This window comes from Chiloscyllium plagiosum, chromosome 23 (assembly GCF_004010195.1).
Source record: "Chiloscyllium plagiosum isolate BGI_BamShark_2017 chromosome 23, ASM401019v2, whole genome shotgun sequence".
Taxonomy (NCBI): Eukaryota; Metazoa; Chordata; class Chondrichthyes; order Orectolobiformes; family Hemiscylliidae; genus Chiloscyllium; species Chiloscyllium plagiosum.
In genome coordinates, this window is record NC_057732.1 from 39,033,063 (window position 1) to 39,057,174 (window position 24,112).

The following is a 24,112-nucleotide window of genomic DNA, read 5'->3' on the forward strand; positions in this document are numbered from 1 at the left end:
CTTGGTCTGTAACTTTCGGGCAACTACCTGTAACACTAACTTTCGGGCAACATAATCCTAGTCTCTTGTTGTAGCTGAATGGGGGGGTGGGGCAGAGAACTATACAATTACAGAAAACTTGCATTTATGGGGGGAAAAGTGTGGGGAACATTTTTCACACAGAGGGTGGTAGGTGATTGGAATGCACTGCGAGTGGAGATGGTAGGAGCAGGCACCTTAGCAACGTTTAAAGCATCAGCTGATAAGACACATGAACGGGAGGCGAACAGAGGGATAGAAACCACACATGGGCAATAAATAGTGGATCTAAATAAAGATTAAGAATTGTATTGTGTATTGTATTTTACAGAGCACCCTTCATAACCTCAGAATGATAAATTGCTAAAGTTTTCTGTCAAGACTGTAGGAATGAAGACCATGGAAGGTCCTAAGTAGATCAATCAACCTTTAGCAATAAACCTTTTACAGTTGTATTAGTCATGAATGCATGTGCTGATTCATCCCACAGTGTTGAGAATCAAACTATCTAACCATGATACTATTTGTATAGCTGAACATTGCTACAACTTTCAATGTTCTCCACTTATTTTCAGTGAAAAAAAATCTTAAAACATTTATCTTACAGATTTCAAGAAATGGAATGATATTCGGTGTGACACGAAAAACCATTACATTTGCAAGTACAAGCTATGACTTGAAGCCAGAATGAGCTTTAACTCCCTCAGTACTAATGATCACATTCATACACAGCAACTTTGAACAGTAGAGAAGTATAGAGTAAATAACAATAATTTGACTTCATGTAAAATCACTCAATAAAATAGAACATTCAAAAAATGTTGTACAGAATTCTCTGATATGATACATTCCACATATTTTTACTCATCCAGATGCTTTGTTTCTTACGCATCTGTTTTAGAAGTTCATTCTGGGGATATCGAGGTCGTTGAGAATTTTGCCTATCTCTCATTGCCCTTAGTAATGAGTCTTCTTGTTCAGTCCGTCTAAGGAAGGTACTCCCTGACAAAACTGACAAGGATTTCTAGAATTTTGACTCAGTGAGAAATAAGAAATTGAAATATGGCTGTCACCTGGTGCTCCCAAGTATCTGCAACTTGCCTCTTCTGGGCTGCGGAAGTGATGGATTTGGGAAGAAGTTCATCAGTGGTTGGGGGAATGAGTGTTTAGGTATGATGCTGAAGTCTCAGTCAAGCAGATTGTTTCCACCTTGCATAATGTTGAGCATGAGCAAATCACACCCAAAAATGAAACAATTTTGAACTGATAACTACTCAGAGTAATCCTAAAAGAATGAGTGAATTCTTACACTTCAACCAATTTTTCTCACCAATGACTTCAAAGTTAACATTTCAAGTTCAGGCCTTTGTTGAGGAAGAGACCGAGAGCTCCTAGATCATTCTGTGCAAAATGGAGGTATAGAGAAATTGGGCATCTATGGTGAAGAGGAAGCAGTTAGGGCCAGGGAACTAGAAATTGTCAATATGGTGGAGGGCATCAGAGGTATTGCAGATATAAGTGGGCAGAGCCTGGACAATTGGATAAAGGATGGAGTCAGGGTAGGAGGAAATATGCTTGGTGGGACAGGAGCAAGCCAATGATCCTTCCGGGCAACCTGGTTTGTGGATTTTGGGAAGGAGGTAGAAGTGGGTTGTCCGGGATTGAGAGACTATAACGTTGGTCAAAGTCTGAAGTCACATAACACCAGGTTATAGTCCAACAGGTTTACTTGAAATCATAAGCTTTCGGAACGCTGCTCCTCTGTCAGGAATACACAACAGTCCAAAACTGACATCTCCACATCATGGCTATTAGATTGGAAGCTGTGGGGATGGGGTGGGGGGGAAGATCTCCAGACATAATGAGTTCAGTGACAGTCTATGTACAGCATGACACACACCTTCTCGTAACCAGTCATTTTAACACTGTCTTCTGTTCACATGCATACTTGTCTATCCTCGGCATGCTGCAGTGCTCCAGTGAATCACAGCACAAACTGGTGAAACATCTCATCTTCAAACTCGGCACTTTACAACTTCCAGACTTAATATCGAGTTCAACACCTTCAGATTGTGAACCAATTCCCATTCCCATTCCTTCCCTTTGTTTTAGTTTGGTTGTGTTCTCTGTTACCATGTCCTCTCATCCCTTGTCATGTCTGTTTTTTCCTGTCTGGCAGTTAGAATGGCAGAACAGTGGTGTGTCTAACATTCTGATTACTTAATCTGCACTATCAACACCTTTTCTCCCCCATGAACCCAACTCCCTCCACTACCGCCGCATAAATGCTGTGACCCTTCCCACTTCACATCAGGTCTGATGCAGACTAGACTCGAGACTGTTGGGGAGATTTCACTGGGGTGTTTAATGTAGGGCTAGGGAGGGTGACACTAGTTCTGCAACAGACACTTCTAGCCCTGAAATGGTTAACAGCCAAGCGAGCTGCTGCTGGCGACTGCATGACTACCTAGCTGGAGCTTGTAAGGGATATGCATAATGTTAATTAAATCTTGGAGCCTGTAAATACCAGCCAGTATCAATTGCCCCATCGAAACTCGTGATTAATAAAGAAACCGATCGGAATCTTTAACTGTTAGACAAGTGCGAATTGCTCTATCGGAACCTGTAACTGTTAAGTGTGAATGGCTCTATTTAAGTCTAAAAAGTTGACAAGTGTAATTGTCAATTTAGTTAAACTGAAACTATTGAAAATGGCTAGCCTGTCAGACGCATAGTAATTCCTTGAAACAATGAACTATTGAATACGGGATCGGAACCGCTCCCGGGGATGGCTGAGCCATTGTCAAGCACAGCAGGAGCTGGACAGGCACTTCGATGCGGCCAATAGGAGGACGGATCCCCAGCGCGCGCAGATGAATGGACCAATGGGGAAAGCGAACTGACCGGGGACTCCAGGCAGCGCGAAGTATAATTGTGTCAAGTTTGAACGAGAAGACAGAACGCCTTCTCCAACGAATGCATGCTTGTAGATTCGTTGTACCAGTTAAGATTCTGTGAATAAACTGCTGTCTGCGTCTAACCATAGTTGCCAGTGTGAGTCTCTCTTTCCGAAATAACACGCAAAGACGGGACCCCGCGGGTCCGTCTTAACAAGACTCAAAACGTTAGCTTGCTCTCTCCATGCATGCTGCCTGACTCACTGTGGTCTCCAGCATTTTTGTTTATGGTACAGATTCCAGCATCTGCAGTAATTTGCTCATACAATGAGTATTAAATTGTTGCATTCAGTTCAGGGAATATTCACTTCGTTGAAATTACAACACCTTTGGGAATTTCTTATAGGCAGCAGCTCAATCAAGCAGCACTGCCCACACACCCCTATTTGGTTAGTTCAAGCAAACCATCTAGCTGCAGGATAATGCGGAACCTAGGACAGAAATTTTCCCTCCTAGTATGGTGCTGATAACATCCCTAAAAACACTTCGATCTTCCCTCCAGGCTGTACATGACAACTCCAGAATCTCACCATTGAGTGGTGACTATCTTACTTCTGTATGTAACGACCGGTATGTGGGTGAGATTCCCCTATTACAGTTCCAGATGGAATACTCCAAACTGTCAAGCTCCTGGGTGAGAAGGGTGAACTGGCCCCATTTCTTATTTACCCACTCACTCGATTAGCCCCAGAAGGCTAGTTTAACAAATACCTTTTCCCTTGTAGATGCCTTTCTTCCAGGCCAAATGAATTTATACTTGCAACAGGAGCCAATTCAACCAAGTTTTTCTGAATTAATAGTGAGTTTATTAGCAAGGATTGATAATGCAACACATATGCATAGAAACATTAGAAATGACTGATGAGTCCAAACACAAGACGGAAGTTAAAAATGTGTATTGATTAGTCTGAATTCTGTGAAGTGTAGATGATGGGATGTTGCTGCCAGTATATTGGTTGATGTCAGTAGTATTGATGTTGGCAACTAAACATTTGATTTCAAGATGCCACACAGGAGACTGCTGAGTAAGATAGGGGTCCATGGTGTCAGAGGCAAGGTGCTAGCATGGATAGAAGATTGGCTGTCTGGCAGAAAGCAGAGAGTAGGGATAAAAGGTTCTTTCTCAAGATGGCAGCGGGTGACAAATGGTGTCCGCGAGGCTCTGAGTTGGGACCACAACTTTTCACTTTATACATTAACGAGCTAGATGAAGGAACGGAAGGCATTCTGGCTACGTTTGCAGATGATACAAAGACAGGTAGAGGGGCAGATCACATTGAGGAGGCAGGGAGGCTGCCGAAGGATTTGGACAGAGTTTGGAAAGTGGACAAAGAAGTGGCAGATGGAGTACAACATGGGAAAGTACAACATGAACATTTTGAAAATAAAGGAAGAATAGAGGCATGGACTATTTTCTATATTGCGAAAAAATTCAAAAGTCTGAAGTGCAAAGAGACTTGGAGTTCTAGTCCAGGATTCTCTCCAGGTTGAGTCAGTATTTAGGAAGGTAAATGCAATAATGACATTTATCTTGAGAGGACTTAAATATTAAAGCAAGGATGTACTTCTGAGGCTCTATAACTCTCTGGTCAGACCACATTTGGAGTAACGTGCGCAGTTTTGGGTCCCATATCTTAGGTAGGATGTACTGGGCCTGTGTTCCAAGGTGGTTCACAAGAATGGTCCCAGGAATGAAAAGCTTACCATAAGAAAACATTTGAGGACTCTGGTGTATACTCGAATGAGTTCAGAAGTATGAGGGGGATCGAATTGAATCTTACAGAATACCGAATGGCCTGGACATAGAAGATGTTGGGAAAATGTTTTCATTGGCAGCAGTGACTAGGACCCGAGGGCATAGCCTTACAGTAAAGGGAAGACCTTTTAGAACAGAGATAAGGAGGAACTTCTTGGAGAAACCTAGTGGTGAATCTATTGCCAAGAAGGCTGTGGATGCCACGTCATTGAGTATATTTAACACTGAGATATTGGTTCTTGAGTATCAAGGGGATCAAGGGTTATGGAAAGAAAGCGGGAGAATGCGGTTGAGAATCTTATCAGCCATGATTGAATGGCCGAATTTCTACTTTCATGGTCTTATCTTTTTGCATCGCTAAGACTCCTTTTAATCATAAAAATTGGCAAAACTGCGAATCATCAAAATAAATAATCAAATTGTTCCATGTTGTAGTAATCATTTTACTGCACTGAAATTCAAAATTTCATTTTGATGTTAATACAGAATGCGAAAAACACCTTCATTCAAATTGTAATACAATTAAAATATCTATTTCTGGCATTTATAATTGCACAATCCAACATTCCCCATGTGTAATCATATCACATTCATACTAATGGGTGACTTGCGAGAAAATAAATTATGAAATTATATTTATCTTGCAGAAAAAACAGCACAAAATATTGAATTTTTATCTGAAAGATATTCACAACTGAAGCAGCACAGGTTGATTTCATAATTACTTTCAAACAGGATCATGGTTAACTTACTGCCATCAAAATATTTCGAAATGCAATTTATGCAATCAATTTATTCAGCAACAGATTTAAATAACTGAACCAAATTTGGGAACTGAGTAGTCATGGGTCACGATACTTAAGAATTATAGGCAAAAAGGAAAAGAAAGTAGTATAGTGCTCTCATTATGTGATGAAATCAGTACATTAAAGAGAGATTTTGGATCATAGCTTGCCTTTACTGGTTAGTGCATTGAGTATAGGAATTGGGGGGTCATGTTGCGGCTGTACAGACAATTGGTTAGGCCACTATTGGAATACTGCCTGCAATTCTGGTCTCCCTCCTATCAGAAGGATGTTGTGAAACTTGAAAGGGTTCAGAAAAGATTTACAAGGATGTTGCCAGGGTTGAAAGGTTTGAGCTTACAGGGAGACACTAAGTAGGCCAAGGCTATTTTTCCTGGAGCAGAGGTTGACCTTAGAGATTATAAAATCATGAGGAGCATGGATATGATAAATAGACAAGGTCTTTAGCCTGGGGTGGAGGAGTCCAAAACTAGAATGCACAGGTTTAAGGAGAAAGGGAAAAGATTTAAAAGGGACCTAATGGCAACTTTTTTTATACAGAGGGTGGTGTGTGTATGGAATGGAATGAGTTGCCAGAAGTGGTGGAGGCTAGTACAATTACAACATTTAAAAGGGATCTGGATGGGTTTACAAATAGGTTGGGTTTGGGTTAAATGCTGGAAAATAGGACAAGATTTATTTAAGATATCTGGTTGGCATGAATGAATTGGACCAAAGGGTCTGTTTCCCTGCTGTATATTTTTCTGACGCTAAAGGATCAAGATGTAGAATCTGTTTGGGTGAAATTGAGTGACTGCAAAGGACAGCAAAAAAATTGGTGGGAATTGTTTTATAGGTCACCAAACAATAATCATGTTTGGGCATAGTATGAATTAAGAAATTAGGGATGTATGTAATGTAGATAACACATAATGGGAGGCTTCAACTTATTTATGGATTGAATAAATATTCTGCAATGTGGTGGGGGATAAATTCCTGGAGTATGTTTGAGATGGATTTCTGGAACAGTATGTTCAATAATCAACTACGGAATCAGGCTAGTTTAGCCTGAGTAATAAGTAATCAGAACTTGAGAAGGCACTAACTATAATATGAATTTCATCTCAAGTTTGAATGTGATATGGTTCATTTTGAAACTAGGGTCTTAAATCTGAATGAGAGAACTTGATGGTATGGGGTAAGTCAGCAATGGCAGAGTTAAAAACACACAAAGATTTGACAATAGACTGGCCATCAGTAGTATTTAAGGAAAAAAAATAAAACCAGCAAGAAACAAAGGAAGCTATAAAAGTCCCTTTAGTTACATGGAAAGGAGTACACCTGCAGGCCAAATGTAAGTCCATTACAGTTGGAGGCAGAATTTACAATGGAGAACAGAGAAACAGAGGAGAAGCTATGGTTACTTAGGATGTGTTCACAGAGGAAGATACCTAAAATCTCCTACAGTTACAAGACAACGTAGTCGGAAAATAAAAAGCAGAAAGGCATAACATTTCCTAAATGCTGAGGGCACTGGAAGTCTGGCGTTCAAATGGGTGTCCTTGATCACGAGTTGCTAAATACTAGCACGCAGATGCACCAAGATAAGGAAGGCAAATGGCATGGATTTGAGTACAGAAAGGGACCTTGCTGCAGTTCTGTAGAACATTGGGGAGACCACACCAGGCACACTATGCAGAGCTCTAGTCAATTGATGCTCACCGCTAATCCCTGAGACTAATCCCTGGGATGGTGGGGCTGCATTGAGGACAGACTAAGAAAACTGGGCCTGTATTCTCTACAGTTTGAAGACCGAGAGATGGCCTATTTGAAACTTACAATATCTTTAGACAGCCTGACTAGCTGGATGTAGATCGGGTGTAACCCCTGGCTGGCGAGGATGTCATCTCAAAATAAATGGTAAGCCATTTAAGACTGAGATGAGGAAGAATTACTTCACTCAGATGGTGGTGAACATTTGGAATTTTCTACTTCAGAGCGATGTGGAACTCAATCACTGAGCATGTTCAAAGCATGAATTGCTAGACTGCTGATGACATCAGGGAATATGAAGATAGTTTGTGGAAAGTGGCATTGAGTTAGATGATTAACCATTCTCTATTTGAATAGCAGAATAATCTCACAGGGCTGAATGCACTACTCATGTTTCTATGAACCAGACAGTATGGAAGTTAATTTGGCAGTTATGTATCTAACTTTGTGTTGTAATGCATGCACAGGATCATATTACAGGGCTCCAGCAACAGATAATGGTAGTGAACGGTGATAGGTTAGTTAAATCACTGGTAGATGAGCTAATACTAAAGGCAATGGTGTTGTACTGTGATGGTGATAGTGTAATGTAGTGAACCAGTGAGGCAGAAGATGATTAGATTAGGAAGACAAAGGAAGCCAGTATGATTGGGTATGCTAATGCTATCAGATAAGCACGGGAACCTAAGACTATATAAACTGCAGAGAAACAAATGTCTTGTGGGCAGATAGGGAAGACATTTTCTGGCTGTCACAGCTTTGATTTTGCAAGATTAAAGTGTAATTTTGTGAAGGATTTCCTGCATCTCCTGATAATTTTTTTTTTTTACAGAATATTGAATGATTCTTCCACAACAACAGCTATCTTCATGAGAAAGAGGGAAAAAGGTATATTTGTGAAAAGATTATGCTTATACTATTTGAATTTGTGGGGACTTTTCTAATTTGTTTCTTGTCATTAATAAGTTGTACATCATCGATGCCTGTTTAATGCATCACAAAAATATAGTTCACTATGGATGCAGAACTGATGACATATATCATTCTAGTTAAAACACCAGCATTTGAACCCCTAACATAAAATTAGAGATCAAAACAATAAGGAAAGTCTAAGTACATATCTTAATCAGAAGTTTATCTTAAAGATGCCAGGGTAAGTTGAGAAGCAAATCTTTTATACAGGACCTTTGTCTGAATAGGCACAGTCAGCAAAAGCACGCCAATTATGCTGAACTGTTTTAAAATATTGGGAAGGGCCCTGCTATTGTGACTATTTTTGGGCACCTCACATTAAGGAGAATGTCAAGGCCTAAGAGAACGTACAGAATACCAATAGGGTAGAAAGGCTTCAGTTATAAGGAAAAAGCAGAGCAAACAGGATTGTTCTCCTTCTAGCTGAGAAAGTTTAAGAGGACATGTGAAACAGGTGGCTAAAATCATGAAAGTCTTGATCATGTAAATAAAATAAACTATTTCCAAAGATAGATGGGTTAGCAACCAAAAGATAGAGATTTAAGCTAACTGCCAAAAAGATCAAAATGATTTGGATGAGAATACAGGAGGCGTGGTTAGTAAGTCAGCAGATAACACCAAGATTGGTGGTATAGTGGACAGTGAAGAAGGTTATCTAAAATTACAAAGAGATCTTGATCAAGTGGCTGAAGAGTGGCAGATGGAATTTAATTTGGATAAATGTGAGGCATTATATTTTGGTAAAACAAACAAAGACAAGACTTATACAATTAAAGATAGGGCCTTGGATGGTGTTGTAGAGATTCAGGTCCATAATTCTTTGAAGGTTGTATCACATATCGATAGGGTGGTTAAGACAGCGTTTGGCACACTTGCCTTCATTGCTCAGCCCTTTCAGTATATAAATTGGAATGTAACGTTGAGATTGCAGAGGATTCTTCAGGAGTAGTGTGTCCTGTTCTGGTCTCCCTGTTCCAGGAAGGATATTATTAAGCTGGAGAGAGTTCAGAGGAGGTTTACCAGGATGTTGTCAGGACTGGAGGGCTTAAGTTATAAAGGAGGCTGAGTAGGCTGTGCCGTTTTCAGCGAAGCGTACGAGGTTGGGGGATGTCCTTTGTAAAATCATTCGTACAGACCAGTTGTAGGTGTTTTTAAGATGGGGGATTTCAAGACTAGAGGACATATTTTTAAGGCAAAAGGAGAAAGATTTTAAAAAGACATGAGGGGCAATTTTATTTTTTATAACACAGACAATATGTGGACTGAACATGGAAAGGAAGTGGTGGATGCAGGTACAGTTATAACATTTAAAAGTCATCTGGGTAAGTACATGAATAAGAAATGTTTGGAGAGATAGGGGCCAAATGCAGGCAGGTGGGATTAGTTTGTTTCTGTGTTGTGTGACTTTATAACAGTGATAAAATTTTTTTTTAAAACATGATTGTTTGTAGTGATTTGGTATCTTGTCTTTCTAAAACACTGTCGAAATTGGATTTCACAATTGCTTTCAAACAGAAATGCTGCATCTGGGCTAAAAGAAGATTAGTGGGATTACTTAAATAATTCTTTCAAAGAATCTACACAGTCACAATGGGTTGAAGCGCAGCCTTCTTCTGTGCTGTATGGAATCTAGGATTCTCAAAGACAAAATGACAGGTTTCACTCAGGAAACATAATATAAATCAAAAGAACAATCACCCAATAGACAAGAAGTTTCAGGATTATTTCTTCTGATCAAGAGAAGACATGATTGATAAAGTCTCTTGGTATTGATGTACAATAAAAAAAAAGAGAAAAAAAAAAGATATTATCTCTTCCTCACAGTTTGGATTGAGTGACAGCAACTGGGTGGTGAGACACAAGGTGCTCTTCTAGAAATACAAGGATCTTTTTCCAGGAATCCTCTTGAGCATCCGAGTGAGGTTTAGCTTCTCCTCCCCACAAAACAGTCACTAAAAGTGTAAAATAAGGAATATTAGTTAGTAGATTCTGGGAGGTTAGATCTGTAGTATGATTGGGAGGTGAATAACTAAATAAATTCTCACAACTACCACTTATGTTATTTTTCTTAGATTCTTATTGTAGAAAGACCTGCAATTTGGATTCTAGATGGGATTATTGCAAAACAGAAAGTAAATGTTTTTAGAATTTCCATATTACCTTTCAGTACAGAGACAGATATATTTCCAGATTTGTTTCAGAAAGCTATTTTGCTTTGAGGCACTGAATAACAATGGCTTCTATAGCAAGCAGGACAAATGGATCCTCTCCGAAGTCTTTAGTTAATTAACAGTCCTGCACTTCCAATTTGCTTCTACAGCAAGCAAGCCTAAAACATGTGGTAGTTTGGATGTATGCACGCAATTATATTTTCAGATAAAGTAAATTCAGAGGAAGTAACTTTTGTACACATTGGAGACCTTCAGAAAATTGTTCTAAGTTCATCTTCAATTGGGAGGGCACAGATCATTGCTGAAAACGTGTTGCTAGAAAAGCGCAGCAGGTCAGGCAGCATCCAAGGAGCAGGAGAATCGACGTTTCGGACATGAGCGCTTCTTCAGGAATTCGGGCTCATGCCCGAAACGTCGATTCTCCTGCTCCTTGGATGCTGCCGGACCTGCTGCGCTTTTCCAACAACACATTTTCAGCTCTGATCTCCAGCAACTGCAGTCCTCACTTTCTTCTAGGGCACAGATCATTCCACACCCTGGAATATAAGGAACTGGAATATGAAAATGTTTGAAAATTCTGGGAATAAGGATGGTTACATGTGATTTCTGGGAGTTGTGTTCAATAGTAATTGCTAATAAGTCACAGTTAGATGTGTGTTGTGGTTCACAAAGTTTTTCCAAAGTCAACTGACATTTTGGAAAAGATGCAAGCAAAAACTTTGAAGGCAGACAAGGGGTAGTTTTAAGGCCTGTTATTGCTGGACAGAGTTTATTGAACTAGACAGAGCTGATAGAGTCTTATTTGTTCTGGATTACATTAATAAAAAGAAACAAATTGATCATTTTGCTGATTAAATTTAAAAATTTACACTTTTGGTACGGCTCGTGGACTTGATTTACCCCTTGGTTGAATTGTAACAATGTTAATTGTGCATACAAAGTAAATTTATATTTAATTGCAGAAGGGAATAGAAAGCTCAATTATTTTGCCAAAACGAAACTGGATGGATTCGAGGGAAATAAAGTTTTAGGGTTTCACAGATAAGATAGGATAACGAAACTAAATGAATTGCTTAAACAGAGAATTAGCATGGACTTGAGAACCAAATGGCCTCCTGTATCATAGCAGTACCATTTCATAATGTGCAGAATATCATCTTAGGATGTAACAAATGGGGATAACACCATCTAAAATTATTTGAGTTATTGAACTGTTTGGAATATAAAGTGGTGCATCAGTGGCCAGAGTGTTACTTCTATTTTTGGTGCAGGCTTACCCGCTTTGTCTGAAGAAGGCACCTTAAACTTGGATTTTCTGAAGTGGGGGCTATATGGAGGCTCAATCAGATGTCCAGTCTGAGGGTATGCCAGTGTTGTGAGCAAGTGTTCCTTTCCTGCAGCTTTCAACACCTTCTGGATCTGAATCGGAAAATGTACATTTGTAATACTCTGTATTCACAATGAAATCATAACACAAACCAATTAATTAACTGTGAAACATAGAAGAATACCCATCTACCTCCACAGCTGATTCAGGTGCAGGCCAGTTCTGATCATCTTCTCCAAAAATAAGCATCATGGGGCATCTGATTTTATCAACCTGTTTATGAGTGAAGAGTTAACAGTATGTTCATGAGAATGAATTGCTGGAATAAGATCTTAGAGGTGTAAAAAAAATACACAATTCTTTCACGTAACTGAGAAGTATGACGACTGCCAGGTAATACCTTGGAAGCTACTTATCTCAGAAATTTCTCTACATTTGTTTCCCTTAAAAATATTTTCAAATTTGTTTAAGCATGGATCTTTAAACATGAATTTGTGCAACAAATGCCATTAAAACTTGTGTTCCAGTAGATAAAATTCACTTTAAATTTTGATTCTTCAAATATGTATGCAACTGAGCTCTACAAATCAAAATTATGATTTTATTTTATTTTAATTCATAATAGACAGGTAGCCAATTTACAAATTTGAAACAATCAACCTATGCAGATGAGATTTCTGGAAGAAATGTTTTACTTTGTTAAATGCCTGCTAGAAGTTGATGAAGGAGACCAGAAGTCTATCTTTAATCAGTTTTAATTATTTATTCCCAAGTGAAACATTACAAATGTAAAGTTCTTAAATCTACAATCCAACAATGATATTTTTAGATTTAAAGAAAAAAAATTAACATGTCTGGATGGGCCATGACACATCTCAAAAGGGATCCTGAGCTGGGATATGAACTTGGAATGAAGATCTAGACCCCTCTTAAGGGGCCTTTTGTTTCGAAAGCGGTCAAAAGAATCATTGGAATGCGGTCTGTATAAAGCAAGGTTACCAGTTTAATAAATTAAGGCAACTTGATGCAATTCTGTCCAGCAACACAGAGGTTAAAGCTTCTGTGCTCCATGCTGAAACTGCACAATTACATTCGAAAATTATTTATATGGTTTATAAGAGACAGCACCGCCTTAATTTCAAGAAAAGACCAATCAAATATAATAAGGTGTCAAGATTTACAGCAGGCTAATCCAATGATATTTCCTGAGAAACAGATTGTTTAACACACAAAATCATCCCATACTTGCTATTTCAAGATTAGTTCAAATACCAGATCAGATGATTTGGTCTTATGATTCATATTATGAAAACTCCATTGTTTTCTCTTATCTCAACCATCTCAGCAAAGCATCAGTTCAAGTTCACAGTGTCAAAGAAAATTCTAAAGCAATTTTGTTATGTTATTTTAAATTGAAAAACCATTTTGTGGTTAATAAAATCTACATATAATTGTTGCTTTTGACATCACCTAAATTCAAAATTTTAGATCCTCAGGAACATCTGGTCTAGAAATAGGGATAATACTACGGTGACACAAAACTTATTATTGCTTCTTTATATTTTTGACAAATTGTTTGGACATGATATAACTGACTTTCATGTCCATCACATCATATGCTAAAGAAATTATCTAATTGGTGTCATTCATCTGCATATCTTAACCTTATTTTTAAAATACACAGTTTACTGTATAAATTCTCTCTAAGATAGCATACACTTCTTTCCTGCACTTATAACTTGACAAATTTCCATAAACATATTAAGATTCTTATTAGACAGAATCTACGTGTGTATATTCAACATATAATGCAACACATTCTTTCAAGGGGTAATCAATCATAAACAACAAATGCCAGTGATGCTGATATCCTCTGAATGAATAAACAACTGTAATCTGGCAATGAATTTCAAAGATCTCAATATTCACTGGCAAGACGTAGGAGCAGAAGTTAGCCGATCAGCCATCGGACTAATTGGCTAATCCTCAACTCACTTTCCTAGCTTTTCCCCACAACCCTCGATTCCCTTATTGACATAAGATTATTCAAGGCTGAGATAGATATTTTAAAGACCTAGCAGCAACAAATCTCTGTAGTAAAGATTCACTGCTCCCTGACAGAAGAAATGTCTCATCTCTATTCTAAAAAGGTGACCCTCTACTCAGATTATTCCCTCTGGTCCTTGACTCTCCCAGAAGTAAACAATCTCTCCACATTTACTCTATTACACCTCCTAAGAATCTTGCATGTTTAAATAAGGTCACCTTTCATACTTCTATACTCCACTAAGTATGTGTCCAACTTACTAAACCACTGCCCATAAGACAATCCTACTACACTTGGGATAAACCTAATGACTTATCTAAGGACTCCCTCCAATTGTCGTACATCCTTCATTAGCTAAGGGGAAAGCTGAATGTTGAGAGTGGGACTTGAAGCTACACCTTTAGAAAGGGACCAGAATCAGCCAGGCTTCAGCAAGACGTGGAACAACACACTTTGAATCTGACTTTAGACCTTTACCATCCTAACAAAGGTGTGCAATTAGGACAACCTCTCTCTTAGATGTCAGCAAAACCAAAGAACTGATCACTGACTTCAGAAAGAAAGGAGGCAAACATCCCTTCGTCTACATCAACGAAGCTGAGGTTGAGAGGTGGAGAGCATCAAGTTCCAAGGATCGATGATAAATGACAACCTGTTCTAGACTCCCATGCTGATGGAATAGTCAAAAAGGCACAACAAAGCCTGTTCTTCCTCAGACGGCTCAGGAACTTTCAAAGTTCACCAGGATCTTCAACATTTACAGATGCACCATTGAAAGCATACTGTCCAGGTGTGTAACAGCCTGGTATGGCAAGTGCTTTGCCCAGGAATATAAGAAACTACAGAAGGTTGTGTGCATATCCCAGAAACCAACTTCCCACCCATGGACTCCATTTACACGACCTGTTGCTGCAGAAGGGCTGCCAACATCCTCAAAGACCCATCGCACACAAGCAATGCACTCCTACAACCTCTTCCATCAAGAAGATACAGGTACTCAAACGCACATACCACTAGGTTCAGGAACAAACTCTTTATGGCCGTTATTAGACGGATGAATGGACTAACTTCCAATAATGCTGATCTTGCTAATGTTGATCTTGCCTAGTGCATGCTCTGTGTGACATAACCTGTCTGCCTCTTTTTTTCACCCTATAATCTGTAAGTACCCCTTGTAAACAAAGCTTTTCACTGTACTTAAGAACATGTGACAGCAAATAAATCAAATGAAATCAAATAATAGCTTGCATTTATACATACCTTTAACATAATAATAAAACAAAAGTCCAAAAGAGAATTGCAAAGAGGTTTTGACATTAAGTCCTAAAAGGAGATTTTTGGACAGATGACCAAAATCTCGTTAAATAGGCAGGTAATGAGAAATGGCTTAAAGAAGAATAGAGAGGCATATAATTGAAGAGGCTTTAGGAGGTAATATCAGAGCTTAAAGCCAAGAAAGCTGAAAGGACAGTCAATTATGGAGCAACTAAAGTCTGGGATACTCAAGAATACAGAAACCATAGGAGATCAGAGATGGGATAGGGCAAGAGCATGGAAGGACTTGAAAGTCAGCAAGGGAAATTTAAACCAATGTTACTGAACCAGAAGCCAATACAAGTGTATATGCACATGACACAATGATATGACAAGAGAATTGCATGAATTAGAATATGAGCAGCAGAGCTGTGGATGTCCTCAAGTTTGCGTAGTCTGGAAGAAGGTAAGCCAGCCACAAATGCAATGTTACATCCAGACCAGACAACTTCAGCAGATGAGCTATAATGTGAATGGAGTCACAAAGGTAGACAAAGATGATCTTTTTATATTATATTTTCTAATCACCTCTGGAGCAGGTGTGACTTATACCTGGGCCTCTTGAATCAGAGAGGGAGGGATAGTAACACTGCACCACAAGTACTCCTCACAAAGCTGATTGGAATTTCATCTTAATGTCAAATATGGGAGTTATTCCTTATTCTGAATTCATTAATCATTAACATCTTGGGAATCCCGACTGATCAGAAATGCAAAACAGAGGCTGGAAACCACATGGAAAGTAACTCATTTCCCAGCCCAGCAAGATATAAGTCAACAGCACAATGGAATGCTCTCCATTTGTCTAGAGAGGTGCAGCTCCAACAACATTCAAGATGCTCAACATGGAATGCAAAGCAACCCACCTGACTGGCATCATATCCACCAGATTAACTACCCAAGTACCTCCTGACCTCTACTCTTCACCACTTATAAAGATGCACCAAGGTTCCTTCAACAGCATGTTCCAATACCAGAGTAACAAGGGTAGGAGATACATGGAAGACCATTAGCTACATGAACCTCTGAGTCACACATTATCCTGGTTTGGAACTTTCTTGCTGTTACTTTAAGGAAAGATACTGGCACTGGAGTAATGTCACTGGACTAGCAATTTATACGCCCAGACTAATGCTCTAGCAATATGGGTTCAAACTGCATCACAACAGTATCAGTAAATAGCACCTAGAGTTGAATGTTAGTCTCATAATGGTGACCATGAAATCATTGATTATTATGAAAACACAATTGGTTTATTAATAATCTTTAAGGAAATCTGCTGTCCTTACCTGGTCTGGACTACATGTAACTCCAAACCCACAGCAGGGTTACTAACTCCTAACTGCCCTTGAAATGCAAGTCACTCAGTTCAAGGACAATTAGGATGGATAATAAATGTAGGGTGTCCCAATAATATCTACACACCATGAGCGTATTAGGTTCACTGCTACTAGGTCAAAATTCTGGAATTTCCTAAAACACCCAGGATGTAACCTGCTTCACATCTTGGAGATTCAAGAAGATGGTTCACCACCATCTTCTGAGTAACATTGGACAATAAATACAATGCTTACCAATGATGCTCCAAAAGAATGATTAAAATATCAGAAGTCACACAACACCAGGTTATAGCCAAAAAGGTTTATTTGAAATCACAAGTTTTCGGAGCGTTGCACCTTCATCAGGTTCACCTGACAAAGGAGCAGTGCTCCGAAAGCTTGTGGTTCAAATAAACCTGTGACTTCTAATTTTGTCCAACCCAATTCAATATCACCACCTCCACATCATGAATAAAATGTATCATTAGCACTGTTTTTATTACACTGTTTACAAGCTAGATTAATTGATCAAAACAAAGCCAACACCAAAGTTCTGTCACCAACACCTTTAAATTATCTACTGGAATCATTTCGTAACATGGCGTAGCTGCAAAGTGGTAGGTAAAACATACTGTCACAAAATTTATCAGATGACAAATTAATTACACTGGGATAAGGACTAAGTGTGTGGTCTATCAATGACAGCTTGCACTGTCAGTGGGAACACACCTCATTAACATTACAAGTAGGCATAAGTTCCAAATCTAAGCCTTCCTGTTGTGTGTCCTTGGAAACTCTACTCCTATATCATATCATGTGGATTGAGGTTAGGGCAATTAATATTGCAAAGGTCTTATCTCATGACCCCAGTCTCTTTAGCTGTGCTTGATCTGACATGCATTTTTTAAAAAGTGTGTATGTGTGACAATCCTACAGTATTAGAGTACTACAGTGGAGATCACTCGGATGTTGGCCAGTATACCACTAATCATTGGCCTACATGCTGCTACAATAAATGACAGAAATGTCATTGATAAGACGGAACTTTCACCCATTACAAAACCTTAAAAGGAGTCCGTTGCTTTCTTGTCCTTTCTGCCAGTCTTTTGCAAGAGAGATATCACAGCATACCAAGGGAACCATCAATTAATTACAGGGCCATGCATTCTCCAGTCGACTAAATTTAGAGATATTAGATACTGAAATCCATAAGAAAGTCTCTGATTTATAAAAATGACAGGATCGCAGACAGTTAACAGTGTTAGTGATGTGGGACAAAAACAGAAATTGCTGGAAAAGCTCGGCAGGTCTGGCAGCATCATTTGGAGAGAAATTAGAGTTAACGTTCTGGATTTCCTACTGAACTATATGCATTTTACTATTCCTTTACATAGCAGAAACGTTTACCTGAACCATGCGCTTTGGATCATCTGGGAATGGCAAAGGAATATTTCTCCATATCACACTACCATCTTCTGTAATCTTAATTTTGTTTTCATCCCTAGGTGGGAGGCAAAAATAAAGTCAATGTGGACCGATATTAATGGAGCGCATTAGCTCTTTCTAGATCCACAACTTCACTAGTTGCAACAGAAGTTTAATTACTCTTATAACCAATTATGCTTAGCTTCTTTCTGTTGATTTTCTCCTTGCTGAGGTGGAGAGACCGAGTATTCTGTTGATTCTGAGACTAATGCCGTCAGGAGTTCTCAACTCCTGGCAGGGACACCCATGACAGTAAGATGGAGGGAAGGAACCAGGCAAAGTGTAATCCAAAGCACTAAATGACAATTCAGGCATACAATATTCATGTGAACACCTACAATGGTGAATGAAGGCTGCAGCAATAGGGGGATCTCCCGTTATAGAGGTTTCCTTGCCGCTGGAACTGGATCTGCTTCAGTCTGATGTGCAATAGCATTACCACATTGAAAGATGTCCTGCACAACGAGTCTACCTAGAGGCATTAAAATCCTCAACTTGAATACAGAGCTCTGCAGTGATTGGCAAGAGGTGACAGGGACGGATTGTGAAAGATCAAGTCCCTAGTTTTGGACCAGTATGTAGGGGGGTGGGGTTTGATTCATTTTTGCTCTTGGAATAATAACTGAAAAATATTTTGGTTGCTCTCTACATAATTGAGCTGCCCTCTTCACGATCCACTCACACTACGTGAGGAAGGAGATAAGAAAAGCGCCCTAAAAATGGTTTGTTCTGGAAACTACATCCAGCAGGCTCATCTACCTACAGTCTCAAAACCAAAGTCAAACTCCATTTCAGAACTTAGAATGTATAAAGACTAATGGGTAACAAACAAAACAGGTGTGCAGTAAGGACAACCCATAACTCTAACACTTCAACTCTGCGTAAAAGACTTGAAGAGCATGCAAAAGGTAGCTGAGGGAAGAACATGGCAGTTACTCCTTCCTCTGCAGAGGAAAACCTGAGGATCATCCGAAGACACGTGAATTGAATCTACTATCAAGGACAAACACGTCAAACAACTCTAAGCTCCTTGCTGACATCGACTATCAGCTCACGACTTTCCGTCTACAACTTACCAAGAACTAGCAGGTAAAGGTCATGACTGAATATGCTCCACCCTTAGTGCCACAGACGAGTCCAAAGAAAGACTCTATTCCACCTTGGTCACCATAGTTACCAATATTCCCAAGGAAGATAAAATGTCATCCTTGGCACCTCAAATACCATGGTTGGAAAGGATGCCCAACTCTGGAAAGAACTACAGGTATCCCCCGCTTTTCGAACGTTCACTCTACGCCACTTCACTTTTACGAAAGACCCACATTAATACCTGCTTTCGCTAACCGAAAGAGAATTTTCACTTTACGAAAAAGCGCATGAGCAGTAAGAGTGGCACTGCCAAGTGCCTTCCCCTGGAACTACACTCAGCATCAAGCCACCATAGGTTTAAACTGTGTCTGTGAGCATCTGTGCTTTATCTCTACTTATTTTGTGCATCCATTAGCAAGATGTATCCTAAGGTATCAGAAAAGCCTAAGAGAGCTCGTAAGGGTGTTACACTTAGTGTAAAATTGGACGTAATTAAGCGTTTCGATCGTGGTCAACGAAATAAAGACATTGTGTGTGCGGTGAACTTGCCTGCGTCCACCATTCATACTATTTACACAAAGAGCAAAAGAATCTCTAAAGCTGCAAAAGTTACTATTGGTTCTGCTAGTAGCAAAGTGGTCTTTTTCAGTTGGCATCAGTAATAGATAAAATGGAAAGTTTATTGTTTGAGTGGATTAATGGGTGTACAAAGCGTGGTGTTCCGTTAAGTTATCTTATACTTAAGGAAAAATTAGTCACTCTTTTTAATAAGCTAAAACAGAAAACCACTGGACGATGTTGATGAAAATGTTGTGAAATTGGAATTTAAAGGTAGTCATGGTGGTTTGATCAGTTTGAGGCGAAGGCTGCTTTATAGCTTAAAAGGTTACTGGAGAGTGTGCTTCGGCTGATAGTGAAGTTGCCAAGAAGTTCCCAGAAGAACTGAAGAAATAATTACAGAAGGTGATTACTCATAAGCAAGCGTTTAATTGTGACAAAACTGGAATTTATTGGAAAAATTACTGCTGAGCAAGACATTTATTTCGATAGGCTAAGGGGCAAGGCATCGAAGGACAGGTTTACCCTAATGCCTATTACTAATGCCACTGGTGATGCTGTCCTTAGGCCTCTACTAGTATACCATTCAGAAAATCCATGGGCACTTAAAAGGCCTGGATAAGAATACTCTTCCTGTTGTGTTTCGTTCAGATCCAAGCGGTTGAAATACCCAATCGATTTTTTTGAGTACAATCAGTGAATAAGTTAGTCTTGTTGAAAAATACTGGCGAGAAAATAATCTTGTTTTTGTCGATAATTGTGCTGCAATACAATAAAACGCATTGCATTTTGTGTAAGTGCCATTGACAGACAGGGCAACTTTGAAGCATCTTTGCAAGAGATCTGGAAAGGCTACAATGTAAAATTGGGAATCGCCAACCTTGGATATGCTCTCGATAGGCTAACAGTTTCAATGAAAAATGGCCTTTGGAGAAAACTGTATCCCGAAGCGGTGAACAATTTTAAAGGCTTCAAACCAACAACATTAAATATGGCAATGACGACTTTGGCTAAGGAGGCTGGGTTTGAAAAGTTGACAAAGATGATGTTGAAGAGGTTTGGGCATCCCATGACCAAGAACTGGCAGATGAAGAGCTGGTGTAATTGCAAGAGGAAAGGATACAAATCGAAACAAAATGCAATAGCTAATGGCCCGAAAATAGTCATCCAGGAACTGAACGTGAAGCACTTGCATGAGATTCGTGCTACGATTGTGGAAAAGTATGACTTTAATTTTGGAAGGACATGTAAATTTAGGGCAGATTTGCACGATGTTTGGAGTGCCTACAAAGAATTATATGACAGAAAATTGCGTGAGGCCTAGCAGTCAAGCATATTGTCGTATTTCAAGGCTTCCATATTAGCCACCACAGACAAAGAATCCCAACCTTCAACACCGAGGCAGGCAGACATAGAAGAAAGGGTAGATTTTAATGACTTGCCTGCCCTTATGGATTCAGATGAAAATGAGATGTGAGGAGATGACCCTCTTCTTCTCTCTCCTACAGCCCAGTCTCCCACCACCCATACCTCCAGCGTTATATGTTAGCATCAGCTTAAGTTTTGTTTGCTATTTGGTAGGTTTTTTTGGGGTCTGGGAATGCTCAAAGATTTTTCCCATATAAATTAATGGTAATTGCTTCTTCACTTTATACCATTTTGGCTTACAAGAAGTTTCATAGGAACGCTCTAATTTCGGGTAGTCGAGGCCACCTGTACCAGAAAGGAAGGAGTTGGGAATTGCAGCTTCAATTGTAACAGGATTCTCCTGCTCACCAAATGTGCAAAACACCAGCTGGTCCCCATTGTTTAGCCAAATAGACAAATTAAAGACTTTTTGGAGGCCTCCATGATCAAAGCACTGATGTGGTCAACTATGTCATTGTTCAATCCTGAGACCAAAAGGGTGCCCTCATTACCAAAGCCATGATTAGTAAACATGACAGTTGGGCAGACCACCAGCTCATCCACTCCTCAATGTCCATTAAATGCCAGCAGAATCGACTGAAGATGAAAGAACAGTTCAGAAAGAATCTCAACATTCAGCTGCTTCAAAAGCCAAGCAGATTAGCAAACCTCCAACAGTGCCTTCACCAAAATCTCCAGAGTTCTTTTTAACAGAGTGAAGGAAATCCGGAAACAGCTGAAGACAGCCAACATCTCATGCTGTGAAGACAGATCAGGAAGCACCAAGCATGGTTTGATGAGAAAGATATAATCACCCAAGACCTCACTGACATGTGGAAGAAATCTTTCCAGGCCTGGTGAAATAGCAACATCATCAGTGAGGAAAACAGCTTAATTCATCAAACAGTAAAAGGTGGAGTTAAAAAAAAAGGGGAATCAAGAACCAATGGTGGACTGTGAAAGCTAAGGTACTGCAACTCCTTCCAGACACGCACAACACCCAGGGATTCTGCTGTGCCACCAAGGCAACATATTGACCCAGCACCCTTGGCCTCAAACCAGAGCAGAGTAAGGTTGGAACCCTTTTGAGAGACAGAGAATCATCAGCCTCCAATGGAGAAAACACTTCAAAGAACACCTCAGCAACAATACAATTGTCATCGAGGTTGTGTTTGAGGAAATTCCCAAGTTCCCAAAGGTGATCTTGCATTCTCATCCAGTATGGCTGACGTTGAAGCAGCTATTAAACACATGGAAAATGGAGGAGTAGACAGGATTCCAGCAGAGATTTTCAAACTTGGAGAAAAAGAGCTATTCCCCAACTGTTCCTGAAAATCTAAGACAAAGAGGAACCCAGCTGATCTCAGTGATGTTTGCAATCTCAACTATCTTCAAGAAAGCAAACAAAGCGGACTGTCAGAACTACTAATGAATCTCCCTACTCTCTTTTGCCGGGAAGATCATTGCCTGAATTCTCACTAGGCACCTTCTCCTAGGAAGGAGATCTTCCTGAAAGCCAATGCTGCTTTTGACCAAATAATGCAACTATGGACTTGGATTTTCATTGCTCAGCAATTCCAAGAGAAAGGCTTGGAGCCACACCAACCATGTGGCTTTCAACGATCTAACCAAAGCTTTTGACTCAGTCATTGGGAAGTGCTATGGAAGACCCTGTCAAAGGCCAGCTGTCCAGTGAAATTCATGAACATCCTCCATCTCGTCCATGACGTGATTCTGTCAGTAGAGTAGTCTTCACCAAAAGGGTGCCCTCATTACCAAAGCCAGTCAGAAGTGTGAGGGCAAGTCAGGAATCAAGCAGGGTTGTGTGACTACCCCCATCTTTTTCTCCATCTTCATATCTTCAAGAACAATCTTTCTTAATGTGGACATGATGCATGGAAAACCTTTCAACCGCAACCCCAAATTGAAATCCAAGAAGAGAACAACATCTGCCTTGTGTAAGTTCAGTACATGGATCGCAATGGGATCTCTGCTCTCTTGGAAGAGAATCTTCAAGCCTTGCTCAATGCCTTCATGGAAGTATACTGAAGAATTAGACTCAGCCTAAACCTGAAGACTCAAATCCTTTACAAACTCGTCCAAGGTTAAGTTCCAGTCCATCCCTCCATTAAGATCAACGGAGAAACCCTCCCAGAATTTGAATATTTCCCTTACCTGGGAAACTACCTCTCATCTAAGGTGTCATCAATGCAGAGATTCAACGTTGTATCCAATCCACGAGCACTGTCCACAAATGCCTAAGGATGAGTGTCATCAATGGCCATAACATCCATGCTGATACCAACATCCTTGTGTATAATGCAGCAATCATTCTAATGCTTCTATATGGCTCTGCAACTTGTACATACAAATGTCACCTTAATACCCCTGAGAAGTACTATTAATGCTATTTGAGGTGGATTCAATGCATCAGTTGGGAGGAAAGGTGTATTACCAGCATCATTCAAGCAGCTATTACCACCAGCATCAATGCAATGATAATCCAAAACCAACGCAGCTGGGCTAGCCACATGCTTAGGATGCCTAAGTTCCAATTGCCAAAGCAAAGTCCAGCACACAAGCCAACCTTCCATCCGTTGACTCCATCTATACTTCGCGCTGTCTTGGGAAGGCAGCCAATATGATCAAAGCTCTCCCCCACCCAGATTATAATCTCTTCCAACCTCTTCTGTCAGGCAGAACATTCAAAAGCTTAAATACAAACAGATTCAAGAACAGCTTCTTCCCCATTGTTATTCAACTCCTGAAAGGTCCTAAAAATTTTAAATTTAATGTTGATCTCGCTCTTTCAACAGTGTCTTGGCAGCTGCAACATTGTATGCCTTGCTCTCACTAAACAAAGCTTTTTACTGTACCTCGGTACATGTGACAATAATAAATCAAATGAAAACTTCTTCATCTAGCTCAAGGCAGGCCCTTGAATAAGATGAAGACAAAGAAAGCATTTCAAAGATTCCCTGAACGCTTCTCTCAAGAACTGCAACACAGATGCCAATGCATGGGAGGGAACCCTCATTTAGAAGAAATCAACTTGGAGGAAACTTCAGTATGGAGGGGCATGATTCTTCAGGAACACCCATCAGCAGAAAGAAGTACAAAAAAAGAACCGGAGA

General features: G+C 39.7%; 1 protein-coding gene across 7 annotated transcripts in view; it reads right to left on the reverse strand.

Annotated features, from left to right (window-relative positions):
• The window catches only part of LOC122561801 (peroxisomal succinyl-coenzyme A thioesterase-like), an 87,165-nt gene that overhangs the window by 27,413 nt on the left and 35,640 nt on the right, over positions 1 to 24,112 (reverse strand). For all 7 annotated transcript variants that reach the window (XM_043713968.1, XM_043713972.1, XM_043713967.1 and 4 more), the window contains exons 9-12: positions 17,847 to 17,940; positions 11,952 to 12,032; positions 11,710 to 11,851; positions 10,084 to 10,213 (exon numbers count right to left, since the gene is read on the reverse strand). In XM_043713968.1, coding sequence (XP_043569903.1) covers positions 10,084 to 10,213; positions 11,710 to 11,851; positions 11,952 to 12,032; positions 17,847 to 17,940 — 447 coding nt within the window. The remainder of the gene's footprint in view (positions 1 to 10,083; positions 10,214 to 11,709; positions 11,852 to 11,951; positions 12,033 to 17,846; positions 17,941 to 24,112) is intronic.